The sequence below is a fragment of the Chenopodium quinoa genome, unplaced genomic scaffold (genome assembly GCF_001683475.1).
Source record: "Chenopodium quinoa cultivar QQ74 unplaced genomic scaffold, ASM168347v1, whole genome shotgun sequence".
NCBI lineage: Eukaryota > Viridiplantae > Streptophyta > Magnoliopsida > Caryophyllales > Amaranthaceae > Chenopodium > Chenopodium quinoa.
In genome coordinates this window covers 5,625,403-5,648,717 of record NW_018744626.1, presented here as the reverse complement: position 1 = coordinate 5,648,717, position 23,315 = coordinate 5,625,403, and the positions used below count along the sequence as shown (strand labels likewise).

The 23,315-nt window shown below is 36.0% G+C and overlaps 2 protein-coding genes across 2 annotated transcripts; both read left to right on the top strand.

Moving 5' to 3' along the window:
• Positions 1 to 582: 582 nt before the first annotated feature.
• LOC110700759 lies at positions 583 to 3,798 on the top strand. The gene is made up of 7 exons (XM_021878358.1): positions 583 to 657; positions 1,202 to 1,231; positions 1,479 to 2,024; positions 2,132 to 2,920; positions 3,008 to 3,146; positions 3,247 to 3,378; positions 3,455 to 3,798. The coding sequence occupies exons 1-7, from the start codon at positions 583 to 585 to the stop codon at positions 3,796 to 3,798; spliced, it is 2,055 nt and encodes a 684-aa protein (XP_021734050.1).
• Positions 3,799 to 10,400: 6,602 nt separating this feature from the next.
• On the top strand, positions 10,401 to 20,504 carry LOC110700675 (diacylglycerol kinase 1-like). Its single transcript, XM_021878253.1, has 8 exons — positions 10,401 to 10,652; positions 11,349 to 12,902; positions 13,655 to 14,021; positions 14,737 to 14,813; positions 15,852 to 15,971; positions 17,690 to 17,854; positions 18,601 to 18,738; positions 20,090 to 20,504. The coding sequence occupies exons 2-8, from the start codon at positions 11,745 to 11,747 to the stop codon at positions 20,240 to 20,242; spliced, it is 2,178 nt and encodes a 725-aa protein (XP_021733945.1). The 5' UTR covers positions 10,401 to 10,652; positions 11,349 to 11,744; the 3' UTR covers positions 20,243 to 20,504.
• Positions 20,505 to 23,315: the final 2,811 nt, after the last annotated feature.

The window sequence follows — 23,315 nt, the reverse complement described above, 5'->3', positions numbered from 1 at the left end:
TAGCTAGCCAATTAATCCCGTTTCTATCAATTACTTGATTATGACCCTACCTAATATGAATTTGAACTCACAATAAGTCAATAAACTTACTTTACTTACTACCCTACCAATTTTATCCAAAATTAAAAATGACCTTCCTCATCACAATATACGAATAATTTCTTTCATAACCTTAATAAGTTTAAATAAAAAATTGTTAAACTCAACCCAAAACCCAACTGTCAACTCAAATTATCAGTTAATATGGATCTTCCTATTAAACGCCCCCGAGGCGTTAGATAAAGTATTATGTGATGAATAAATGTTCAAAAGAGACATTGTATTAAGGGACTGAGGGATACAATTAGTGAATTGCTATTTGCCACAATAAAATTACTCAAGTTATAGTATTAAATGACTTTCATGCCCCTTATAATTTTAAAAATTACATAACAATCCAACCATTACTAACTTTGCCTTTGTTCCACCTTCCCCATTAGCTCCACCACCCATACTATCACTCACCTTGACTGGTCCACCACCACGACTCCACCTTGACCATCATACACCACGACTTTACCTTGACCACTCACGAGATATAAAATGAGTCGACGACGGTCGGCGTTCATATCGGAGGCACTTGGCGAGGACGATGAACCGTCGACGCCGTCGAGTCAGGTATATGTCGGACTTTTTTTTTCAATTTTCGATGTGCCTGGTCGCATGCTATATGCGACTATATATACCACGGTATAGTCGCATGCTATATGGTAGCATGCGACTATACCGTGGTATAGTCGCATGCTATATGCGACTATACCGTGGTATAGTCGCATATAGCATGTGACTACACCATGGCGTAGTCGCATATAGCATGCGACTATACCATGGTGTAGTCGCATATAGCATGTGACTACACCATGGCGTAGTCGCATGCTATATGCGACTACACCACGGTATAGTCGCATATAGCATGCGACCGGGATCCTTTATTTATTTATTTTTTTTATAAGCAATCCGTGTAATTTATATTTATTAATTTTTGATAATTATTAAAAATAACAAAATACACTTAATTTAATTAGTAAATTTATGGCTTAATAAAAAAAATTAGTAGTTTAAATTTGCAAAAAAAAATAAATTATATTTGTTTTCAATTGAATTTAATTTAATTTGTAGTTAAATTTAATTTTAATTAACTTAGTATTTTTCTTTCTTATAGGATCCAATTGAAGATTTTGGCGGTGATGGGGTAAATTATTACCCACATTTTCAGATCGATCAATTATTTCCAACGTATCGAGAGTTGTCACAATGGGCGAAAGACATTGCACTAACACTCAAATTTCAACTTGTGATTTCTTACAACCATAACGGATGGTTGTATTTGAGATGCAATCGTGGTGCAAGAGATAGGCCGGGGGAAAAATAGAGATCTTAGTGTTGCTCAACAACCAAAGACAAAAACTCAACATTGCGGTTGCAAGTTTTTGATCAAGGGTTATAAAGTTTCTGATGATGAAGGATGGCAGATTGTCTTGGGTCCCGATGCATATGGAAAACACAACCATGAGCTAATTGTCTATGAAGAAGGCAATCGACAAATGAGCAAGCTTAGTCCGGGTGCGAAGCAACTTGTTCGTGACCTGACCGATGCAAAAGTGAAACCACAAAATATCTTAGCGGCTGTACGGAATCAGTTTCCTGATGATCATCCCAATCGTAGACATATTTACAACTTTAGGGATCGGTTGAGACTTGAAGATGCTGATGGTCGAGCTGCTGTTACATATTTCCTTGAACTTAGTATCGAGTCGCAGTATACACATTGGAGCTTGGTTGACCCGGATACGAATGTTTTGACTCATGTATTTATGGCACATCCTACGTCTCTAGCGTTCTTACGCACGTATCCGTGGGTCATTGACATTGATTCAACTTACAAGACAAACAAATACAAAATGCCTTTTTTGGAGCTCGTTGGTGTTACTCCTTGCAACATGAATTTCTTGATCGGGTATGCTTTTATGAAGGATGAGAGCGCTGTGAGCTATGCATGGGTGAAGATAAGTTAAAGTTGCTGGTTGGTAGTGATGTATCGCCTACGGCTATTATAACCGATTGTGAGTTGGGTTTGATGTCGCCTATTCAGGAAATATTTCCTGACACTGCTCATTTACTATGCACATGGCATATTAACAAAGATGTAGAGCATAGAGTTAAGAAAATAACGAATAATAAAGATCAAGGAAAAATTTTCAGGTTGACAAGGTGGAATCCAATTCTCAATGCCACCACATTGGATGATTATAATAGAGCGATTCGGCAAATGGAGGAATCTTATGTAGCATTTCCTGCTGTGATTTCTTATGTGAAGGACACTTGGTTAAACAATCATAAGGAGAAATTTGTGAAATTTTGGACCAATGGTGTGCTTCACTTCGGCAATGTCACCAATTGTAGAGTGGAAATTGCACATTCAACTTTGAAGGGGTGGTTGGAAACTTCAACAGGTTCTCTCGATTCTGTATGGGCCAAGGTAAACAAGGCAATTGAAGATCAGGTCACACAGATTAAGCAATCACTTGAGCGCAGTCGACGCAGTCATGGGCGGATATATGATGTTATGCCATTACAACATCTTAATGGACGTACCTCCCACCATTGTATGTTGTTGTTGGTGAATGAGAAGAAAAGAATGAGAGAGTTAAGTCATGAGGTGAATGTTCGGTGTGGATGTGTTTATAAGACGACTCATCAGATTCCTTGTGCATGTGATATACGTCGTGCCATTGATTCGGGGACATACTTCTACTTAGACCAAGTGCACCCCTTTTATAGGACACTAGTGATTGGTGAGGATGGTTGTGTTCCGACTCCATTGGATGACCCCGATCATCAGTCACAGGACAGTCGATTTTTTGAGAGTTTTATGCATGAGGTGAGTAGAAGTGACCCGACAATCATGCGTTCTGTATCTCGCCTAATAGATGAACATCTCCATTCCAATTAATTTGATGTTAATGAGCCGCCTAGGAACACAACTACTAGAGGGAAACCACAATCAAATAGTACACGACGTAATCGTAGTGCATGGGAGTATACACGTGGTACTCGTGGGCGTCGTGGTCGTAATGGGGGACGCGGTGATGGTGGTCGTAGTGGAGGTTGAGGTAAGGGTACTCTATGTTTTTGTAATTTTTTGTTTATTTTTCTATACTTTGATGTTTATGTTAACTACAAAATTAATAATTCGTTATTCATCAGGAGGAAGAGACATTTCAGATTTTCCTTACCTTTATGGGCTTCCCGATATCATCAAACCATTTGTGGAGGATTGGAACAATGTAATGGGTGATGGGAATTGTGGATTTCGATGTGTTGCAGACTTTTTCTTAGGTAAGCCTTTGCATAAAGTATCTGTCACATTATATTCCAATGATTTTACTTAAAATTTTGTTGTTTAATTTATTAGGTGGGCAAGACAATTGGATACAAGCTCGGTATTTAATTGTGAACGAGGTTAAGGCCAATCGACCAGAGTACATACATTTGTATCACGGAGGCTTGGATCAAGCAATTGATCGTATCACCTGGAACGGTGGACATTGTGGCGCGAACCATTACATGGACTTGCCTGATGATTTGTACCCAATTGCAAATTTTTGGAATTGTGCAGTTATGGTTTATGGAGTTGGCCCACGAGGAGAGTTGTACTCGTGTATGACAGTTCTACCATTGCGAGCCCCGTCTACTGATGATCGACCTCGGATTGAGATTTGCCATTACACACATTGGTCGCCATTATGTTCGACTTGATCTATCGCCAAACTATCCAGTACCTCCTATTGTTGATCCATGGTTTATGTATAGAGATCAAAGTGTGATTGGTTGGGAGCAACTTTATCAAGAAAGGAGGGCACATTGGGATCAACTAATAGCAGCATCTACTTCATCATCTTAGGAGGAGGATACATTGGAATTCACTGTAATCAATTTCTTACATTTTTAATGTAATTTATATGCTTAACGTTAAGAAATTGCTTATGTTATATGCTTATTTGTAGAAGTTGTTTACCAATTTAGACAAAAAATAAATAAACAAATAAAAAGTAGCACATAAAAGTATCTAAAAGTTATAGTGACATAGTCAAGTCCATCAATTACATAACAAATCTAAAACATAAAATAGTAGCAAGTCGTCCGGTACAAATTATAAAGTGCATCAATAAAACATAATCATCCAGCATACTCATCCCATTCTTTCAGCACATCAGCAACACGTGGCTGGCAGTCGACGCAACCCTCAATAGCCTGAGCAATCCGTCCCATCCACTGCAAATGAGATATTAATAAGTACCAAAACTTGAGATATATGATAAATTAAAATTAAAGTAAAATAATATTAAGGGTATTTTGATTTTTACCACCTTCAAATAACCACTTAATTGAATTTACCACCTCCAAAAAAAAAAGATTTACTTTACCACCACCAAAATTTCCAAAAAATCGATTTTACCACCAACTACCAGATTCCGTCCATGAATCCGTTAGTAGGGCCCACATTTTTGACGTTTCTTCTTCATCTTCCCCGATCTTCCATGTCAACCAACCAGCAACGAAATCAACTACCTCGGTTGGTCGGAATTTCGTGTGGGTTTCGCGTCTGGGTGGTGGTGGTTTCGAGTCGCGATGGTTTCGCGTCTGGCTGGCGTGGTTTCTGGTGGGTGGTGGTGGTTTTGAGTCGGGGTGGTTTCGCGTCTGGATGGCGGTTGTTTCTGGTCTGGGTTTGGATGGTGGTGGGGTTGGTCGTAGCTGTTAGGTGGTGGCTAGGGTTTTGAGGTCGGAAATTGGTGGAAAGGGGTAGAAATCGGTGCGGCTGTGGTGTGCGGTGCGGTGGTAGCGATTAGGTGGTGGGTTGGTCGTAGCTATTAGGTGTTGACTAGGGTTTTGAGGTCGGAAATTGGTGGAAAGGGGGTCGAAATCGGCGCGGCTGTGGTGTGCGGTGCGGTGGTAGCGGTTAGGTGGTGGGGTTGGTCGTAGCTGTTAGGTGGTGGCTAGGGTTTTGAGGTCGAAATCGGTGTGGTGGCTGTGGGTCCCGACAGTGGCTGGTAGCGGTTAGGTGGTGGGGGCTGGTTGTAACGGTTAGGTGGTGGGGCTGGTTGTAGCCGGTCCGGCGGTGGGGGTCCCGACGGTGGCAGCAACCATCGGTTGCTTGATGGGGATTTTTTATTTTTTATTTTGTTTATTTATTTATTTTTTTAAAACTTAACCAATAATATGGCGACACGTGTGCAAGGTAGGCCCCACTAACGGATTTTTGGACGGAATCCGTTAGTTGGAGGTGATTGGTGGTAAAACTGATGTTTAATTTTTTTATGAGGCGGTAAAGTAAATGTTTTTTTTTGGAGGTGGTAAATTCGACAAAGTCGTTATTTGAAGGTGGTAAAAATCAAAATTTCCTAATATTAACTTACATAAACTGGGAGTGTCCTATCTGGAACTGCAGGAAACACCGTATCCACTTCTGGAACAACAAAGATATGTGACACGTAATTGAACCAATCATAATAACAATCCACAACATCAGAGGAACACTGAGCGCGCTCGAACTCTGCAAGAATCAACCGAAAACCTCTAGGATACAAGGTCCAAGCATTCTCAACACTCGAGACATTCCACTTAACTTCATACAATTTCGAATCTGCAGGCCTGTACGCGAAATATGGACGGTTAATAGGCATAGGAATTGTCTGTACATAACCAAACTGCTGTAAGACACGATCGGGCATGTATGGCTCAATGACATCTCGATAACGAAGCCATATAGTAAATACAGTCCTAGGAACATCTGAGGCTGGCTCTGGACCATAGGGTAGCCAAACCACCTGCAAGGAATGAGGTAAAACCATTAATAAAGTCGCATTAATTAACCTTTGTTTAATGAAAATATGTAGAAAGTATTATAATTTACCATGTTCGAATCAAACTCATCTAACCGTTGACGAAAAGATCTCAACCGAGCATCAGAAAAGCCCTCCTTCTAACACTCCAAGTAGAGGCACGAGCCCCATGAGATGCACAAACTAACCGCTCCCTATGAGGCCGAAACGGTGGGAAATGCTCATATATCCAAGCATGTAGTAATGTCAAACAACCAACAATGCCTGAGCACATACTCCTGCTCGCAATCCCTAACTGGCGATATAAGTTCGCCAAAGTGGCGACTCCCCATGCATAATCTGAAATATCATCCACACCATGAATGAGCTCGAGGATGTCAGCTGGTCGTACCCTACTAGCACTCTTGTCTACAAATAATGTAGAACCAAACAATAGTAACATGTAACCCACAAGTTGCGTTTCAGGACTACGCTTTGAGCAAATGTTGATAATGGAATCAATGGAAATCGCACCACTATAATAGTGTGGTGTAGGAGGTGCCAAAAGTGTATCTCTATCCACTCCAAGCAACTGCATAGCATGTATGCGCAGCTCCTCACTAGTAGCCTGAGAAGAAACTATACGCCCATCCACTGGGATGCGCAAAATGTGCCAGACATCATGTAGAGTAATAGTCATCTCTCCAAAAGGGAAGTGAAATGTGTTAGTGTTAGGTTTCCACCGCTCCACAAATGCACAAATAAGAGGTATATCAAGGTGTCCAAACATACACCGAGGCAAGTGTGACAAGCCTGTACCCTCAACCACTGCAACCTGCTCGGATGAAAGCGCGGCAAACCATGACTGAAGCTGGTAACATGCTCTTTCCCTATTCTGACACCTTAGCAAGTTTTTCTCCTTTCCATCCCATATCATACGAGCAACATGGCCTCCGAAATTAGGAATAACACTACCATCAAGGGGCCTACCGGGCATGTCCTCCTTCATTATCCAAGAATCATCATCAACTTCTCTTTGACGTTTATTAGTACGTCGTCTACTAGTGGTGTTACCGGTGTCAGAAGCGACAAACCTACAATCTCTAGCCCTTCTACCAACCACTACACCTGACGTATCATCATGCTCACCACTCTGATCAAAATTACCCTCAAACTCCTCCATCTCCTCATACTCACTAGCTCGTCCGTGATCAGGCTCGTCGTTAAAAGGAACAGATACATCATCAAAAGCACCATCAACAACAGACTTTCCCAATCGTGCAACATCCCTTTCTTTCCTAACAGAGGCATCGATGTTTCGGGCTCGAGTGTGTCGCGGCCCCGAGCTAGTCAACACATCATTCACCGCAATTGATTTTCCACCTTGTCTCTATTTAATATAGTAATAAAATTACAAATTATTATATTCATAATTCTAACAATAATTATTATTATTTCAAGTATTATTACAACTAGGTACTCAATTCTTCTAATTTTCACCTTTTAGATACTCAATTTTTTTTGCTTTGCTTTTGGGTACTCAAAGTGATTTTCAGGTGAACTAACTCACCACTAACTCATCACTAACCATACCTAATTAAAAAATTAATATTTTAAAAAAAAAATTCTTAACTTTGACTCAGAAACTAGCCATTATGTAGGGCAGATTCACCATAAGGGGCATGAACTTGGCCAAAAAATGCCATGAAAACACCTGCAAAACACTAGCATCACTGTAGGGCAGATTCACCATGTTTTCTTAACCAAAATTCATCCAAAATGATTTTCCCTGATTCAATTTCAATAATAATAAAAAAAACAGCAACACAGAAACTATAGCAGTATACCAGCAACAAATATCATCAAAACAGGTTCATTCACCATGTCTATTTAGGCACAAATTCTTCAACAAGGTTTTCCCAAATTTTTTAAAAATAAAATTTTTTAAAAAAAAAAAATCAAAACACTGCTAGGTTCTTCCCCTGCTGTTGCTTCTTCAGTATACCAGCCACAAATTGGAAAAACAGAAACAGTAAGCTTCAAATCATGGACTGCTGCCACTGTAACAGAAAGGCTATGCAAAGGATATCAAGGTGTACAAAAACCTCCCCTGTTTTAGTGCGTAAAACTGATCAACAAATCAAACCTTAGAGCATAAATAATCAACATCCACCAACAACACAAGCTTAATACAACAACAAACAACAACACAGCAACAAATTTAACATAAAAAACACAAGAAATCGACATTTTGATTTCGATTAAAAAAAAAACCCAAAAAAACGCAAAATCCTAAGTCGCAATTACCATCATCAATTGGGCAAAAAATTCAAAATTTATATCAAATTAACAACAAAAACCATGAGTAAGTAAGCATACCTCAAAAAAATGGCGGCTTTCGCTGTCGTTTTCCCCAGATTCGAATGTAGCTGCTCGTGTTCTTCGACTTATGCGCAACGAATATTTCCAGAATTGGAAAGAATTAAGGGGCAAAAAGGGGGAATAAAGAATAAGAAAGGGGAAAAAGTAAAGGGTTGACCCGCACATTTTTTTAATCGGGTGGGGCCCACTTTCATTTAACCAAGGTACTGAATTCTTTAACCAAAGGTACTGAATTCTTAGGCTGAATTATTTTTTTGGCCGGAATTCTTAACTCAGTACCCAAAAGCAAAGCAAAAACAATCTAGTACCTAAACAGTGAAAAAAGTAGAATTGAGTACCTGAATTTGTGCTTAACTCGATTAAACAATAACAATCATTTTTTTTAAACAATATACTTTTCAATTCAAAAATTTTATGACTAATTTGAAATTAACTATAAATAAAAAAGATATATTTTCAGTTGATTTTATCTTAAAAAAAATTTTAGTTAGTTGTTATAAAAAAATTTAAACAATGATTACATTTGGTTTTTTAGTTATAATTTTTTTTTTTAAAAAAAAAACAAAAAAATTAAAATCCCCACAACTCACGTTAGTTAGTTGTTACCTCCAAAAAAAACAAGTTATTTGGATTTTATTTAAAAATTATCCATGTTTACTTTGTTGACAATTGTAAAAAAAGAAAATAAATAAAAATTGTTGACAATTATCTACGTAGTCTTTGACTCTTTCAAGTATAACTTTTTTTTTAAGGAAAAAACTGCTGTTTTAAATTAAAAATAAAATAAAATAATAATAACTACTATATTAAATCATACATATATATCTAAGGAATAAAGATAAACTGATTCAAAACAAAAACATTGATGATCATGGAATAAAGATAAACATGGATCAAGTAAAACATGATTAATATTTAAATTTTATTATCAAATAAAATATTAATTCAAATTAAAAAAAAAAATACCGTAATTAAAAAAAAAAATTAATTCAAATTAAAAAAATTATTAATTCGAATTTTTTTTTTTAAAAAATAATATTACCATAATTCAAATTACATTACTAATTTTATCACCAATTCAAAATTAATTTATGGATGATAATTCGAAATTAAAAAAAAAACAAATTACAATCATAATTCGAAATTTAAATTCAAAAAAAAAAAAAAAAACCATAGTCGCGTGCTATATGCGACTCTACCACGACATAGTCGCATATAGCATGCGATTATATCGTGGTACAGTCGCATATAGCATGCGACTACACCATGGTAGAGTCGCATGCTATATGCGACTGTACCGTGGTATAGTCGCACGCTATATGCGACTGTACCGTGGTGGAGTCGCATATGCACGCGACTATGCGATTTTATGCGAAAATAAAAAAAAATTACCGACGAATTGGCCGGCGTTTTCCCTGTGTTTCCCGGCAAACGAACCCCCTTCCCTCGCCGCGATTCCATTGTCGTCAGCCCCCTTCCTTTTTCCGGTTGATTTGGTATGATAAGTGGTTGATTTGGTGTGATAGATAGTGAGAAATTGGATGATTCCGGCGACCTTTGGGTGGTGGTGGTGATGGTGTGTACGGTGATGGTGATTCCGGTGACGGGTGGTGGTGGTGATGGTGTTTAGGGCGATGGTGGTGGAAGGAGTATAATTGGTGAGAAAAATTGAATAATGTCAAACTTAAAATTTATAAGGGTAGATGAGTCATTTAATACCGCGCCCTAAGTAATTTCCTTGTGGCATTTAGTAACACCCTATAATTAAATGTTAATTTTAATCTAATTTTATACTCTTACTTTTTTCTTATTCAATAGCCACGGGATGTTCGTTAACTTTTGCCTTAATAATTTTGTATTGAAAGATTTGTAACACCACCTGATCAGCAAATTCTAACGTGTAAAACAAATTGGAATATAGCATTTGAGTAATTGAGTCTCCATTTGTAGGACCTCCTCCTCGAAAAAGCCACATTTACCGACAGCCACGTGTCTCGAATTAACCGAGATTCGTATCTGTTAACCCAACCCCACCTCACCATTTTTCCAGACTAACTCTCAGATTCTCTCTCTTCTCTTTTGCTCAAACAAACAAATAAATTCTTTCAAAAAAAAAAAAAAAAAAAAACAAATAAATAAATTAACCGAAAAAATCCAAAATTTCAAATTAAAAAAACGAATAATTCGAACAATACGAAAAAGAAAAAGCTTTGAAATTCGCTGAATAAAATAAACCTCCTTTGATTATTTTTTTACTAGGTTTATTTGATCTATATTTTCCCCTCTTTTCCTGCTTTGGTGCATACTGCTTTGCTTTAATTTGATTCCAATTTCTAAAAGTTTTCCTACAACATTCGATTTTGTGATCTTCGGCATTCATTTAGGGTTTCTGATTGCTCCCAATTTGTGGTAAGTTTTTCTTCTTGTTTATGATTATGTATTAATTAGAACCAATTTTTTTGTTATAATTTTGCCGTTTGTTTGAATGATCGAGGGTTTATTTGCTATATTTTCTGGTTCATGTGTTAATTATTATAGTTTTCATGAAATATTGCTGTTAAAATGGCAGCATTGGTTGATTTTTGTTATGGATACTATAATATGGTAGGGCGAAGAATAAATTTGAGTTTTATTGATGTAAGCTGGTTTAGAATTTCTAAATTTAGAGCAGAAATTGGACTTTGGGAGTAATGTTTGTGTTACTTACTGAATACTGATTGTAGTGATTGCAATGAAGTTGGTGTATTTGTGAGTTGTGATTAGAGTTTTGAACTTTTGATGCTACATTATTGGTTCAATACTTCAATATGTCCCATTACGGTAGTAGTAGCCGAGGAGGCTCTCGAATTGCTTGATGATACTAAGCTCTTTAAATTTCATATAAGCAATAGGGTTATGACTTATGCTGTCGAATATGCCAGAATCGACATTGTGTGTTTAGGAAGAAATTATCGTATTTTTGAGGTCTCGTGTTTCTCTTTGTTCTTCATTTCTAGGAATCGTAATAAGTTTCATTGAGCTGATTAATTAATGTTGTTTGGATGCCACTCGTATACACTATAAATTTATAAGCAATTGGTGATAAGTTAATTGTTTGTATTGCAGGATTTTCTGTTTCAATTGATCTTTGCTTTGGCGGTAATTTAGGTCTGGTGGGTGTTTGAGTACTACCAGTTTTTTTGGTTGCATAGAAGTAAGAGATTGTTGGAACTCTAGGAAAGTTAAAAAGTTACAACATAGAGTGACTATCCTTTGTGAAGATCTGATGGGACAGAGATCTTCAGATTAGTGTTACTTTGTTATGGGATGTGGGGTGAGTGGTGACTGAATATGTGATGTTGGTTGTTCCCTTGGTTTTAGTTTGGAAATTCGGTTGTAAGTTATTAAGGTGATTGATGAGATGTAATTGAGAGTTGGAGCTGAACCTCTTCGCTCTTTGTAGAAGTTAGTTTTGTATTTGTTGGCCTATCTATGTTGCAAAAGATTATTTGTTAAAGAAGAATGGATGATTTGTCTGAATGGTTAGTTGGCAAGAATGCAAGTGAAGTGTCCGATTCACACTTTTTTATCCTTTCTTGCTTTCTTGCTGGCCTGGTTGGAATCTTGACTATAGCATTCACTGCTTTTCAATGGAGAAGAAACATCAATTTGACTTGGATGAAAGCTATAGCAAGATCCAAAAAGAATCCGAAGACAAGGAACAAAGCGCCTGAAGCTCCACATTCATGGAATTTGGAATCTGTAACACGTGCAAAGAATGGGAATTGTTGTGTCTGCTTAAAATCCTTTAATCCTTCACAAACTCTTGGACCAATGGTGGCTTCAGACAGTTTTTATAACCGATGTAGCGTTTGCGGAGCAGCTTCTCACCTAGGCTGTTCCTCAAATGCACACAAGGATTGCAAGCGTGTATCAATGCTAGGATATGAGCATGTTGTTCATCAATGGGCTGTTCGCTGGATAGAGATTACAGATCAAACTGATGAAACTTCTTTCTGTAGTTATTGTGAAGAGCCATGTAGTGCTTCTTTTCTCAGTGGATCTCCTATATGGTGTTGCCTATGGTGCCAAAGGCTAGTGCATGTTGACTGCCACACCAGCATGTCCAATGAATTTGGTGATGTTTGTGATCTCGGTCCTTTGAGAAGGTTGATTTTATCTCCACTCTTTGTCAGGGAATTAAGCCAGCCATCTTCTGGTGGAATATTGAGCTCAATTACTCAAGGTGCAAATGAAATTGCTTCCACTGTACGCGGACGCATTAGAAGTCAAAGCAAAAAGCATAAATATAAAAATGGTTCCTCTGTTGATTTGGGAGGTGGAAGCAGTGCATGTGATACATCAACGGATAACACTTCAGGTACTAGTGTAACTGTAAATGGATCACATACTATGGAGGACAATTGTAATGGTAGTGGCAGCACAGGAGATCAGAATTGTAATGGAGATCTAGATAAACATACAGATCTAAAGCCTGATCTTAAGAGAAGTACATCAATAACCCAGAAAGATGACCAGGTTGTTCAAAAACAGAGATATGTTATTCTTGATCTGCCAGCTGATTCAAGACCTCTCTTGGTGTTCCTCAATAAGAAGAGTGGGGCTCAGCAAGGAGACTCTCTTCGTGTGCGCTTGAATATGCTACTGAATCCAGTTCAGGTTAGTCGCTACATCGTGTTTCAAATCTTTTTTTTTTCTTTCTTTCCCAAATGATTGTCATTTTCTTCTAAAATAAAGTGTTTTGCATAGCCCTTTCTCTCCTTTTCCAGAGAGTTGTTGTGTGTTAGATTTTTACTTATGCCTGGAATCCTGGATAATTTGTAAGGGTGCTAAACTCCACTTTGACAACCCTGTTTTTTTTCCTAATGTATGAAAACAAATGTTAGTGTGTAAGATGATGTTTTTTTTTTTTTTTTTTTTTTTTTTCCCCGAGATTATTGGTGCATTTATATATGATAATCTTTTAGACTTTTATTATTATCATTAAGCTGACAAAGTATGGTCATAACTTAAATAGATACTTGTTAAACTTTGTGATAACACTGAAAGGTCAATGTAAAAGTTCGTTGTGGAACATTGGGAGCAGCGTGTTGTGAGTGGTGAAGCTTGATTTCCCGTCAGAGTGGCCTCATTAGGAGTGGTTGGGTGGAATTTTAATTACAATTGGTGTTTCTTCATAATTTCAATAAGCTGCCTAATCTTTCTGATTTTTTTTTTTGTGTTAGTTACCTTTATTTGTAAATAATTATATACAATATTCCACGGGTTTAAACAATGCTATGTGGGTGGAGGAGATGAGAAATTTAGAGTAATGCCACTATTCTGCTCTTCAAACCTTTGTTATTTCCTCCTTTTTATTGTGCTGATTTGGATCTCTGATTTAATATTCTGATTTTTTTGCCTGCTTGCAGGTTATTGAGTTAGGCCCAAATCAAGGACCCGAGGTTGGTTTGTACATGTTCAGAAAGGTGCCACACTTCAGAATTCTTGTATGTGGTGGAGATGGAACTGTTGGTTGGGTTTTGGATGCTATAGATAAACAGAATTTTATTTCTCCTCCCCCAGTTGCAATTCTTCCAGCAGGGACAGGAAATGATCTTGCAAGAGTTCTTTCTTGGGGTGGTGGACTTGGCTCAATAGAGAAGCAGGGAGGTCTCTGCAGCGTATTGCATGACATAGAGCATGCTGCAGTAACCATTCTTGACCGATGGAAGATAACAATCTTGAATCAGCAGGGGAAACAACTTCAACCCGCCAAATATATGAATAATTATCTAGGTCGGTCAAAGCTGAGTCTCATATATATTTCCTCCTCCTACTTTGTACAGTTAAGTGGTCATGGTGTAGCTTCTTGCACTTCACTGCTATGGAAAAGCAATAAGTTTCTATGGATTTACTGTGTTCTGGGATACAATACCTTCACAATTCTTTAATATTCTTTTTTAATTTAATTTAAGACTTCTATCTCTCTTAATGTGGCCTCAAACTTTACACTAAGGGTGTATTCCCATGAGCTGAGCTTGACTGATCTGAACCTATGGTAGTTATAAATTGAACTTGGGTTACCCATAGGGCAGCTTTGTTGATTTTTTTCCCCTATAATAATTTGTTTTTTAGTTGAAGAGAAAAGAGCCTAAGCTTGAAAATTTTGAGTTTACAGAAATTTTATTCGCTAGCCATGTGTGGTATGCTGCTGATCTAGTTGTACGTGCCATTTCTTCAAAAATATAACCTTTTTTATTGCAAGAACCTAAGATTCTTTTGTAAATTTTAATTTATACATATACATTTTTTTACATCGTTCCTTGCCACAGTTTTTCTTACTCTTCACCATTCTGAACCCTAAAATGTTCCGTTTAATGGGGAAGCTGATACGAGTAATTCTTCATATGCTGTGGCTAGTTGTCTTTTGATGATGTTATCTGTTGATGTGATTGTTGTGCTGTACAATATATTGTTATAATTGCTTATTAATGCATTTGTGCCATCACAGGGGTTGGTTGTGATGCGAAAGTTGCTTTAGATATACATAATATGAGGGAAGAAAATCCTGAGAAGTTTTACAGCCAGGTAAGCAACCTTTTTGCTATACTTTCTCATATTGCAGTAATTTTCTTCTATGATAGTTTCATATACAATGCAATATTTACTCATTTGCACATGTTTCTCTCTACTCCCTCCTCATCACATGGCTCTTTAATCTCTCTCTCTCTCTCCCTCTCTCTCCCCTCATCACACTAGCTCCTAAAATACCGTGCTTTTCCTACATGTTGCAATATCTTCATCACACTAGCTCCAAAAATACTTTGCTTTCCCTACATGTTGCAATAAGCAACAATGCTTTTCACATCTGGGTGCAGGTACTTCTGCAATATTATGAAACTGTCGCTGTTGAAACTATTTATGCTGTTAGAGATATTAATTGTTGATTTTTGAATGGATGTGATCAGTGGCAGTAACTATGGCTGGGCAGCCAAAGTTTAGGCTGCAACCAATAAGTTAAGATTCGGGTACCATGTAAAGCATAGAATTAAATTCAGTTTAGATAAAGGCCAATAAGTCTGATAAGTAATGAAAAGGGAAGGTTAGGATTATTTCACCTTCAAAAAAAAGTGTGGAATAAAGCGCAGATATGGGCCAATAAGTTCCAAGTAAGTGCTACACAAATTCAATACACAACAAAAATGGGTCATATAAAGGGCAATAAGTTCATAAGGATAAACAAGTTAAGATAACTTAGGTCAATGTTCTTTAGGTGAAAAGAATGACTCTTCAATACCCAAGATATTATTGGGCATGTTATATGGTTTCAGTATTTTCTTCTTGAATGTAACTTTGGCATCAACTCATTGCAACCAGGTTTCTTTTCATAAAAATGACTTAGGATGCTTATCTATTGAAGATGTCATCTTTTTTTTTTTTTTTTTTTTTTTTTTGTTTGTTAAATTTTCCCATCCCCTGAAAAAATATCGAGATTCTGGAGGACTTTTATGTAACTTTTAATTCATGATAGTTTATTATTTTGTTGCCATTGTTATGTGAGCCCTACATTCAGATATAATGACTATAATCTATTTGGCTGATAGCTGTTAATTGTATTTTTTGCAGTTTATGAACAAAGTCCTTTATGCGAAAGAAGGAGCTAAGATTATCATGGACAGGATATTTGAAGATTTCCCTTGGCAAGTTCGTGTAGAGGTAGATGGTGTTGAGATTGAAGTCCCGGAGGTGAGTATGGTGATTGAAGTGCTACTATTATTTTCTCCTTTATAAGCTTTTATAGCTTTCCAATCTACAGATTCTTAGTAGGATCTAATGGTCCTAACAGTCTGTTATATTCTTAATAATTTTAATGTATAGAAGTAATAGGAATGAAATAATTATGTACCAGTAGAGGGAGGATAAATATGAGTAGAGCACATGCTGTCTCTTGGAATGAGACAGAGATTATATAACTTGTATCATATTGGGGAAACTTTTATTTACTTCATGGGGCCTAAGAATAACCCTTTTTACTCAATCTGCTTATCACTTATAACTTGCTGAAGTCCTACTTGAATAGTTGAATCCCTTATCCCTTTAGTAACTTGAGTGATGGATCCTTTTTCATCAATGGATCGACTTATTCTAAGTCTCAGACTCTTAGTTTTTACACAGAGTTTGATGGGGTTCCTTCTTTGTTTCAAGCTGTGATATGGGTAATTAGGGCTAAGTCCATTTTGGGGTACAAGTGCCACATCATTGTTTTGGGATACCTTTGATGTTCAGCTTTGCATCCCTATATGTAATCTTTGTGTCTTACCTCATTGGAAGGGTGCTCTACTCTTTCCAATCTACATAATTTATAACTGCTCTATTGGGTTGTAGGGTACCATTAATTCCACGCTGTAGATTTCTGCATGCTTTAAGTAATTGAGAATTGATGGAAGGAGATAGGACATGATGGTTTACTTGCTGCAGCATTTGTTCAGTCATGGACCAGTCTTACTTGTTAAATTTACTGGCTGACCTGAATCTCTGTGATTTGTCAGCTTTCATGATAAGATAAGCATCATCCACTTAACCTTCCACTTGTATATAAGTCATGAAATTGTTAAGATAATTGATTGGGTGATTTCTGCGGTTTTCACCATGATGAGCCACGTGGATTAAAAATAATAGATTTCTTTGTTCGGATTTTAGATTGGTTACAAAAGTCTCAGGAAGAATTGTAAATCAAGCAGGTCATCTCATATCTTAAGAAATGGTTAGATATTATGCTATCATTATAGGAATTGGGCATCTTTTCCCTCATTGGCATCCGTTATGTTCCTGGTCTTCTCACAAGGTCTAAGGGGATCTTTAGTGCTTTGATTGGACACTGTTGGTTTTGGTTTTGCAACTACATATATTTTGTCTGCATTTTTCCATATTTTAGAATGACTCTAGCTAGACTGCATATGGTGATCTGTGATCATTGGATTTTCGGGGACCATGCGGAAGTATTAACAAAAGCTTTACAACGTTACATTATTACTGAGATTTAGTAACTACTACATTACAAATTGAGTGCTAAAATTTTGGTGGGAGACTTCTAAACTGAACTTCTTATGTTTTGTGGGGCCACTTGGCTTCCCCTATCATTTTTTGAGAGTACATGTTCCACACTCTACAGTAGTAGTATCTGGAAATAATTTGTCTGCGTGGCTCTGTTTCATTTTACTTGAAGTCAGCTGGAATTTTAAATTGGCAGATGTCAGTCCATATATTACTTGACCAGATCTATATTCCTTTTATTATTGATTTAATTAGTTTATTTGTAAACTTCTCGTATTCTGGGAGTTACTTAAATTATTATCTGGTATCATTTGTGAATTTTACCACATATCTTCAGATCTCTTTGTAACCGCTTTGATTGCCTCTACAAGTCTACGTATGTTCATGCATTAATACATTGCTGTTTTTAGGACGCAGAAGGCGTTCTTGTAGCAAACATTGGAAGTTACATGGGAGGTGTGGACTTATGGCATAATGAGGATGAAAACTTTGGAAAATTTGATCCTCAATCAATGCATGATAAGGTTTTGGAAGTTGTGAGCATATCAGGGACATGGCATTTGGGAAAGCTTCAGGTAAAGTGGCATTTTCTTTCATATTGTATTGTTGTCTTTCAGGTTGATGCCCTGCTCTTTCCTGTGATATACTGAGAAAAGGGAATTGTCCACTGCATGCCTGCTTCCTGGGTCATATTTTTCTTGCTTTAGATGTTCAATTTTTTACACCATGAGGATTTAGGTCTTTAATTTCTTCTGGTGTATGTAAAGTCTCAGAAGGGATAGATATGATAGGAGATTCAGATATTCTGTCTTTAATTTCAGAGAACTAATCAGATAGTAGTGATTTCCCAGTCAGGAAACAAGTAGCTGTGAACACCAAAAACAACAGATTTGTGCTATTCATGCATATTTTCTCCATATCAGCTTATCTTTTTTTTTTTTTTTTTTTTTTTTGCAAATGATGCTTTATTGCAAGAATTTCTGGCCCACTGGTTGAGGAATTTCCCCTCTGCAATACAGTAGGCATTGATTCCCCCCCCCCCCCCCCCCCCCTTATTCTTGTCCAAATATAAGCTTCCTTTCATTTGTCTTGTGTTGGCTCTTTAATCTATTTCAACATAGATAAAATTATTGATTTTGTCTAATTATCTTCTTAGAGTTTGTCTTGCAGTGTCTGGTGATTTCTAATAATTTTGAACAATTTATTGATTTTCCTGCTTAGTAATTCTATGAATGACTCCAAAAATTTTCATGTTACTTTGGATTGGTCTTATTAATAGCTTTAATAATATAAAAAAAGTGTTTAAACAATTGGGGTGCAGGTAGGGCTGTCCCGAGCGCAGAGGCTTGCACAAGGGCAAACCATCAAGATCCAGTTATTTGCTGCATTGCCTGTGCAGATAGATGGGGAGCCATGGTTTCAGCAACCTTGTACATTACAAATCTCTCATCATGGCCAGGTAACCCCTTTTCTACGTGTTTGGGTAGAGCCTCGACCCAACCCCCGATTTACTCTATTGTGCATTTGTGATTGCATGCAAAGCATATACTTCTTGCAGATGCTCTTAGTAAATTTGTTGTCCTTCTTAACATTCTTTTATTTGGGTAATTTGTGACCTTGGTGGTGAACTTTATTGGAAGTCTTTGCTAAATTTTTTTTTAAGTATTCAGGCTGTTTGAGTCTTTGAAGACCTGGTTTGTTCAGAATGTGAGATTTGTGACCTTTATTAAATAGAAGACTAAGGTCCTACTTTATTAAAGTAGGAGAAGTAATTGATCCAATGATGATCAAAGATCTTGGGTTGTTTAGGCTTAAGGGTCCGACTTTCCAGTTGTCAAGCTTCGGCAAAGACCCTTGTTGGGATTAAAGAGTAATGATTGATACAATGGGGTTTCAATTTTTGGAAAATAGAGACTTTTAAATGACTGAGTGTAATCCTTGCAAGACTGAACTGATGGTGTGTTATCAGGAAAGATATATTGGCCCATGCTATGAAAGGTTTGAAAATTTAAACAGATCTAAATGTACCTGATGTTTTGCAATATCTGAGCCTAGTTAAATGACAGTTGTTTGTTTGTTTTTTTAATGATGCTATAATGGTTTGTTTGTTGATTTTTTGCTTATGAGTTATTGAGGTCATAGATCCTGATCTTTGATAGGATGAAGAACTTTGCCTGCTATGTTATGTGTGACCTGAGCTGATCATTGAATATCCTGAAGAAGGAAAAAAAAAATAAAAATTAGTGTTTCTAACGATTTTTTTTTTGGGGGGGGGGGGGGGCAGCTGTACACTGAAAAGGCACCAAATAATCTTCTGTCTAATATTAAGAAGATATGTTTTTTCTCTTTCATTTTGAAAGAAAGAAAATAGGAACAAGAAGGTAACTCCTGTCAACTCTTGCTTATGGGGAAAGGTATTAGAAAAAGGAAGCATAATAGCTGATATATCAGAGTAGAAATATTGCCACTTCCAGAAATTGATACCTTCTCAACTGAACTCTCCTTTTACATCTGGTTTCCTGTTTTACTTGGGTTACTTCTCTTACCTCTTGTGTAACTGGCTAACTGCTTCCGTCACTCTCTTGTTCCTATTATTGTTTTCCGCTTAAAGGGCATTCTCTTTTCTTTTTTATTTTATTTTATTTTACTATTTTCTTACATGACCAGTTTTCGTTGCGTAATATGATATATTGTTATGTGATTGCTTTCAGCAAGACTATTGTTTGGCTTTCATGAGAGTCCCTTCACTGAGTTTTACTGCTATGCTAAGACAATTTTTTAACCTGTTTGTGCTTAATGTAATTTTGCAGGCGTTCATGTTGAAGAGGGCAAGTGAAGAACCCCTTGGTCATGCTGCTTCGATACTTACAGATGTATTGGAAAATGCCGAATCCAGTCATGTTATCAATGCTGCACAAAAGCGAGCTCTTTTACAAGAAATGGCATTACGTTTGTCCTCATAGTCTTTCCAGTGACCGGTAATTTGTATTATGAAATTTTTGGTGTATAGCTAGCTTATTTTCTGTTGTAGATTGTTGATGTAAGGTTTGCTCTTCTCTCAGGAATCCTTTCCTTGTGTTTTGAGGGGAATTTTTGTTTTTCTTTTCCCTTGATTGCTGAATGCATTATCTGGTATGTACAGTATCTCTTTTTTTTAACACAAAAATGGTTCTCATTGTAGATTCTTTGAAAGAGATTATTAGTAGTAGAAACTTTATATCCCAATGCAAATTTCGGCCCCGAGATCATCTCTATCATCTTCTATTTCGGCCTGGAGATCATCTCTGTTACTTTCTATGTTTGGAGTAAAGTGGTACTTCTTACATGATACCAATTAGCTGTTATTTGTCATTTAAGCTGCCTTTGTGTATGTTAACTTCCGTAAGGTTCATATGTTTGCGCCCTAATTTTGCCTAAAACTTTGAAGTGTAAGACTAAATTATACTTTATGTTTAGTGCTTTATAGATAGATCATTGACTAATGTAAAAGTACCACTTTATAGTTGACGCCTTTTCTGAGTAAGAAAATTGAGATTGAGAAATTGATTTTCTTATTGACGTTAAACATTACACTTATTGCTTTAAAAAGGAGTTGATTGATAGTGAAAGATTGGAAACTTTTAGTAGCCTCTGAGTGATGAAGTAACCGAATTAGTCATATTGACATAAATTCCACCGAAGAAGATACTTGGCATTTATTTTACCAAAATAATAATAATAATAATAAGAGTAATGTTATATATAGCCCTAAGGGTTTTATATAAGCATTAAATATACTCTTGAAAATTGTATAAAATTAGGAATTCATGACAAAAACACGCGTAAATCAGTGTTATTGTGTTTATATTTTGATGATTTCTTAATTTTTTACGATTTTCAAGTGTAAATTTAATGTTTATATGTAGCCCTAAGGGTAATGTTATATGTAAAAATAGCAAATCAGTGCATGACTTAAGAGCAATAAGAGCAAAACTGACCAATATGATGCACTTAGGTGTTTATAACTAATTTCATGAAAATACTCATTTTCAACGAATTGTTTTTTTTTTTTTTAATAAAAATAAATAAAATTTTGTTCAACAAATTTTATGCTTGAACGTCAACATTTGTCATTTGTTTCCTCAAAAAAAAAAAAAAAAAAAAAATGTCATTTGGCGCAGATCTATGGCACACAGTAAGGCCCAATCACTTATTTTTCCAATTTATTGAGTCAAATTAAATTCATGATTATTATTAATTAATGTGGGTTTCTTAACAAAACCGTCACTTTCTTTGAATAATTTTGTATAACTAACTAATTAAATCTAATGGCTTTGATCACACTCTATAGCACCTTTCCAACCCCAACATTATTATGAACTTTGTTTCTGTCCTTTCAAGTTTTCTTTCTTTTGCCTTATTTTATTGCTATTACACTAATTACTAATTGAGTGCCATTATGATTTGATTTCCCTTATTTGTTATGCAATTGCTTTTATTAATGTCCTATTTTGTTATGGAATTTTCACCACACAAATTAGTTATACTTTTCAAGGTACATCATTTATTTTTTATTTTTACTCGTTTAATTTGCTTATCAGGTAGTATTAGCTACAACCGACTAAATATCATTACTGTTTTTCTTTGCTTTTATTCCATAACATTACGTGCTTCACGAGATTTTGTGGTGGCTTATTTTTACCAAAATCATCCTTCATAAGGAGAATAGGTGTGACTGACTCATATAATCTAATCAATCCATTGCACGCATTAGATTTGTTCAAGTGCAATTCTTGGTATCGTATGCACAACAACGTTTTTTAGAATGTCATATGTTAAATAATATAGTGGTCACATGTTTAGGTACGTGATTGTACACCTTTAATGCCGTCACCTATTTGTGAAATATGTGATAACTTGATCTTTATACGTCAATGTAAAAATTTAATATGTTCTAGGTGTACACTAATAATTACCATACGGAGTAGCAATTAAATGAGATTCCTTATTTTTAAAGCCCTTACCAAACTGTGTACTAAGCTACTAACAAGTAACAACAGGACATAGATATCCCCCCTCCCTCTATTTGGAATATTTATTTTACCCTTTTTTTTTTTTGGTGAAAATCTTATTACTATTTTGTTTGACCTTCATGAGTTGGTGTTCCTAAAAAATTGCATGTAATTCAATAAATTTTAATCTTGTAACTTAACTAACTTTATAAATGAACATATTGAACAAGGGATTAGACTGCCGTTGGAGAAGAATGTGTGACATAAAATGTTATACTAGAATTTTTAGTCAATTCAAAGAATTTTAAGTTTTAATTTATAATTTTTTTTAATTATTTTTTTTAGCAATGCACCCACAAGATTGCTAACAAAGTTAGAGGAGTTCTAGGACTCTAACTGTTAGAGTATAATTGTCCATTTACTTTTACCGTACTTGAAAAAAATAATGTCATAACACATGTTGGTATTTCATTATATTTTAGATAGTATCACCATGATACCAACCACCTTATTCAATGATACCAACGAACATAAAATTGTTTTGTTGGTATCGATATAATTTGTTGTTGGTATCATGTGAAATACCAACGTGTGTTATGACTCTAACGGTTAGAGTCCAAGAATTCCTCTAACAAGTTATGCTATGGAGTATGGACTTGAGAGATTCTGAATTAAATGTTTGCCAAAATTAATAAATCTACTATAGAAAACAGTTGTGGAGTTCAAACAAACAGTTTTCCAATTCGTGGACACCATATTTCTAACTTCTTCTATAATCACTTTTTTTTTTTTTTTTTTTTTTTTTTTTTTGGTGCTTAAAAAGCGACAAGGGCGTGGTGAGAATCGATCTCTGGAATCGGGAAGAAAGCTCTAACCACTTGAGCTATGCCTCACCCTCACTTATTTTATACTTGTAGATGATTGCTTACTTCCATCAAATAAATTGCAAATGCTTTTTCAGAAACAAAAAATTATGTAGTGGTTTTTTCAATTTTTTTTTTTATTATTTTTTTTAATACACATTGCACATATCATTTTTTTTTTC

Excerpts from the sequence above, each read along its gene's own strand:
- LOC110700675 (XM_021878253.1), top strand. The coding sequence starts at position 11,745 with ATGGATGATTTGTCTGAATGGTTAGTTGGCAAGAATGCAAGTGAAGTG. Across the intron at positions 12,903-13,654 it reads TGCTACTGAATCCAGTTCAG|GTTATTGAGTTAGGCCCAAA; the intron begins GTTAGTCGCTAC and ends GCCTGCTTGCAG. Across the intron at positions 18,739-20,089 it reads AAATCTCTCATCATGGCCAG|GCGTTCATGTTGAAGAGGGC; the intron begins GTAACCCCTTTT and ends GTAATTTTGCAG.
- LOC110700759 (XM_021878358.1), top strand. The coding sequence starts at position 583 with ATGAGTCGACGACGGTCGGCGTTCATATCGGAGGCACTTGGCGAGGAC. Across the intron at positions 658-1,201 it reads CGTCGACGCCGTCGAGTCAG|GATCCAATTGAAGATTTTGG; the intron begins GTATATGTCGGA and ends TCTTTCTTATAG. Across the intron at positions 2,921-3,007 it reads TTGAGAGTTTTATGCATGAG|CCGCCTAGGAACACAACTAC; the intron begins GTGAGTAGAAGT and ends GATGTTAATGAG.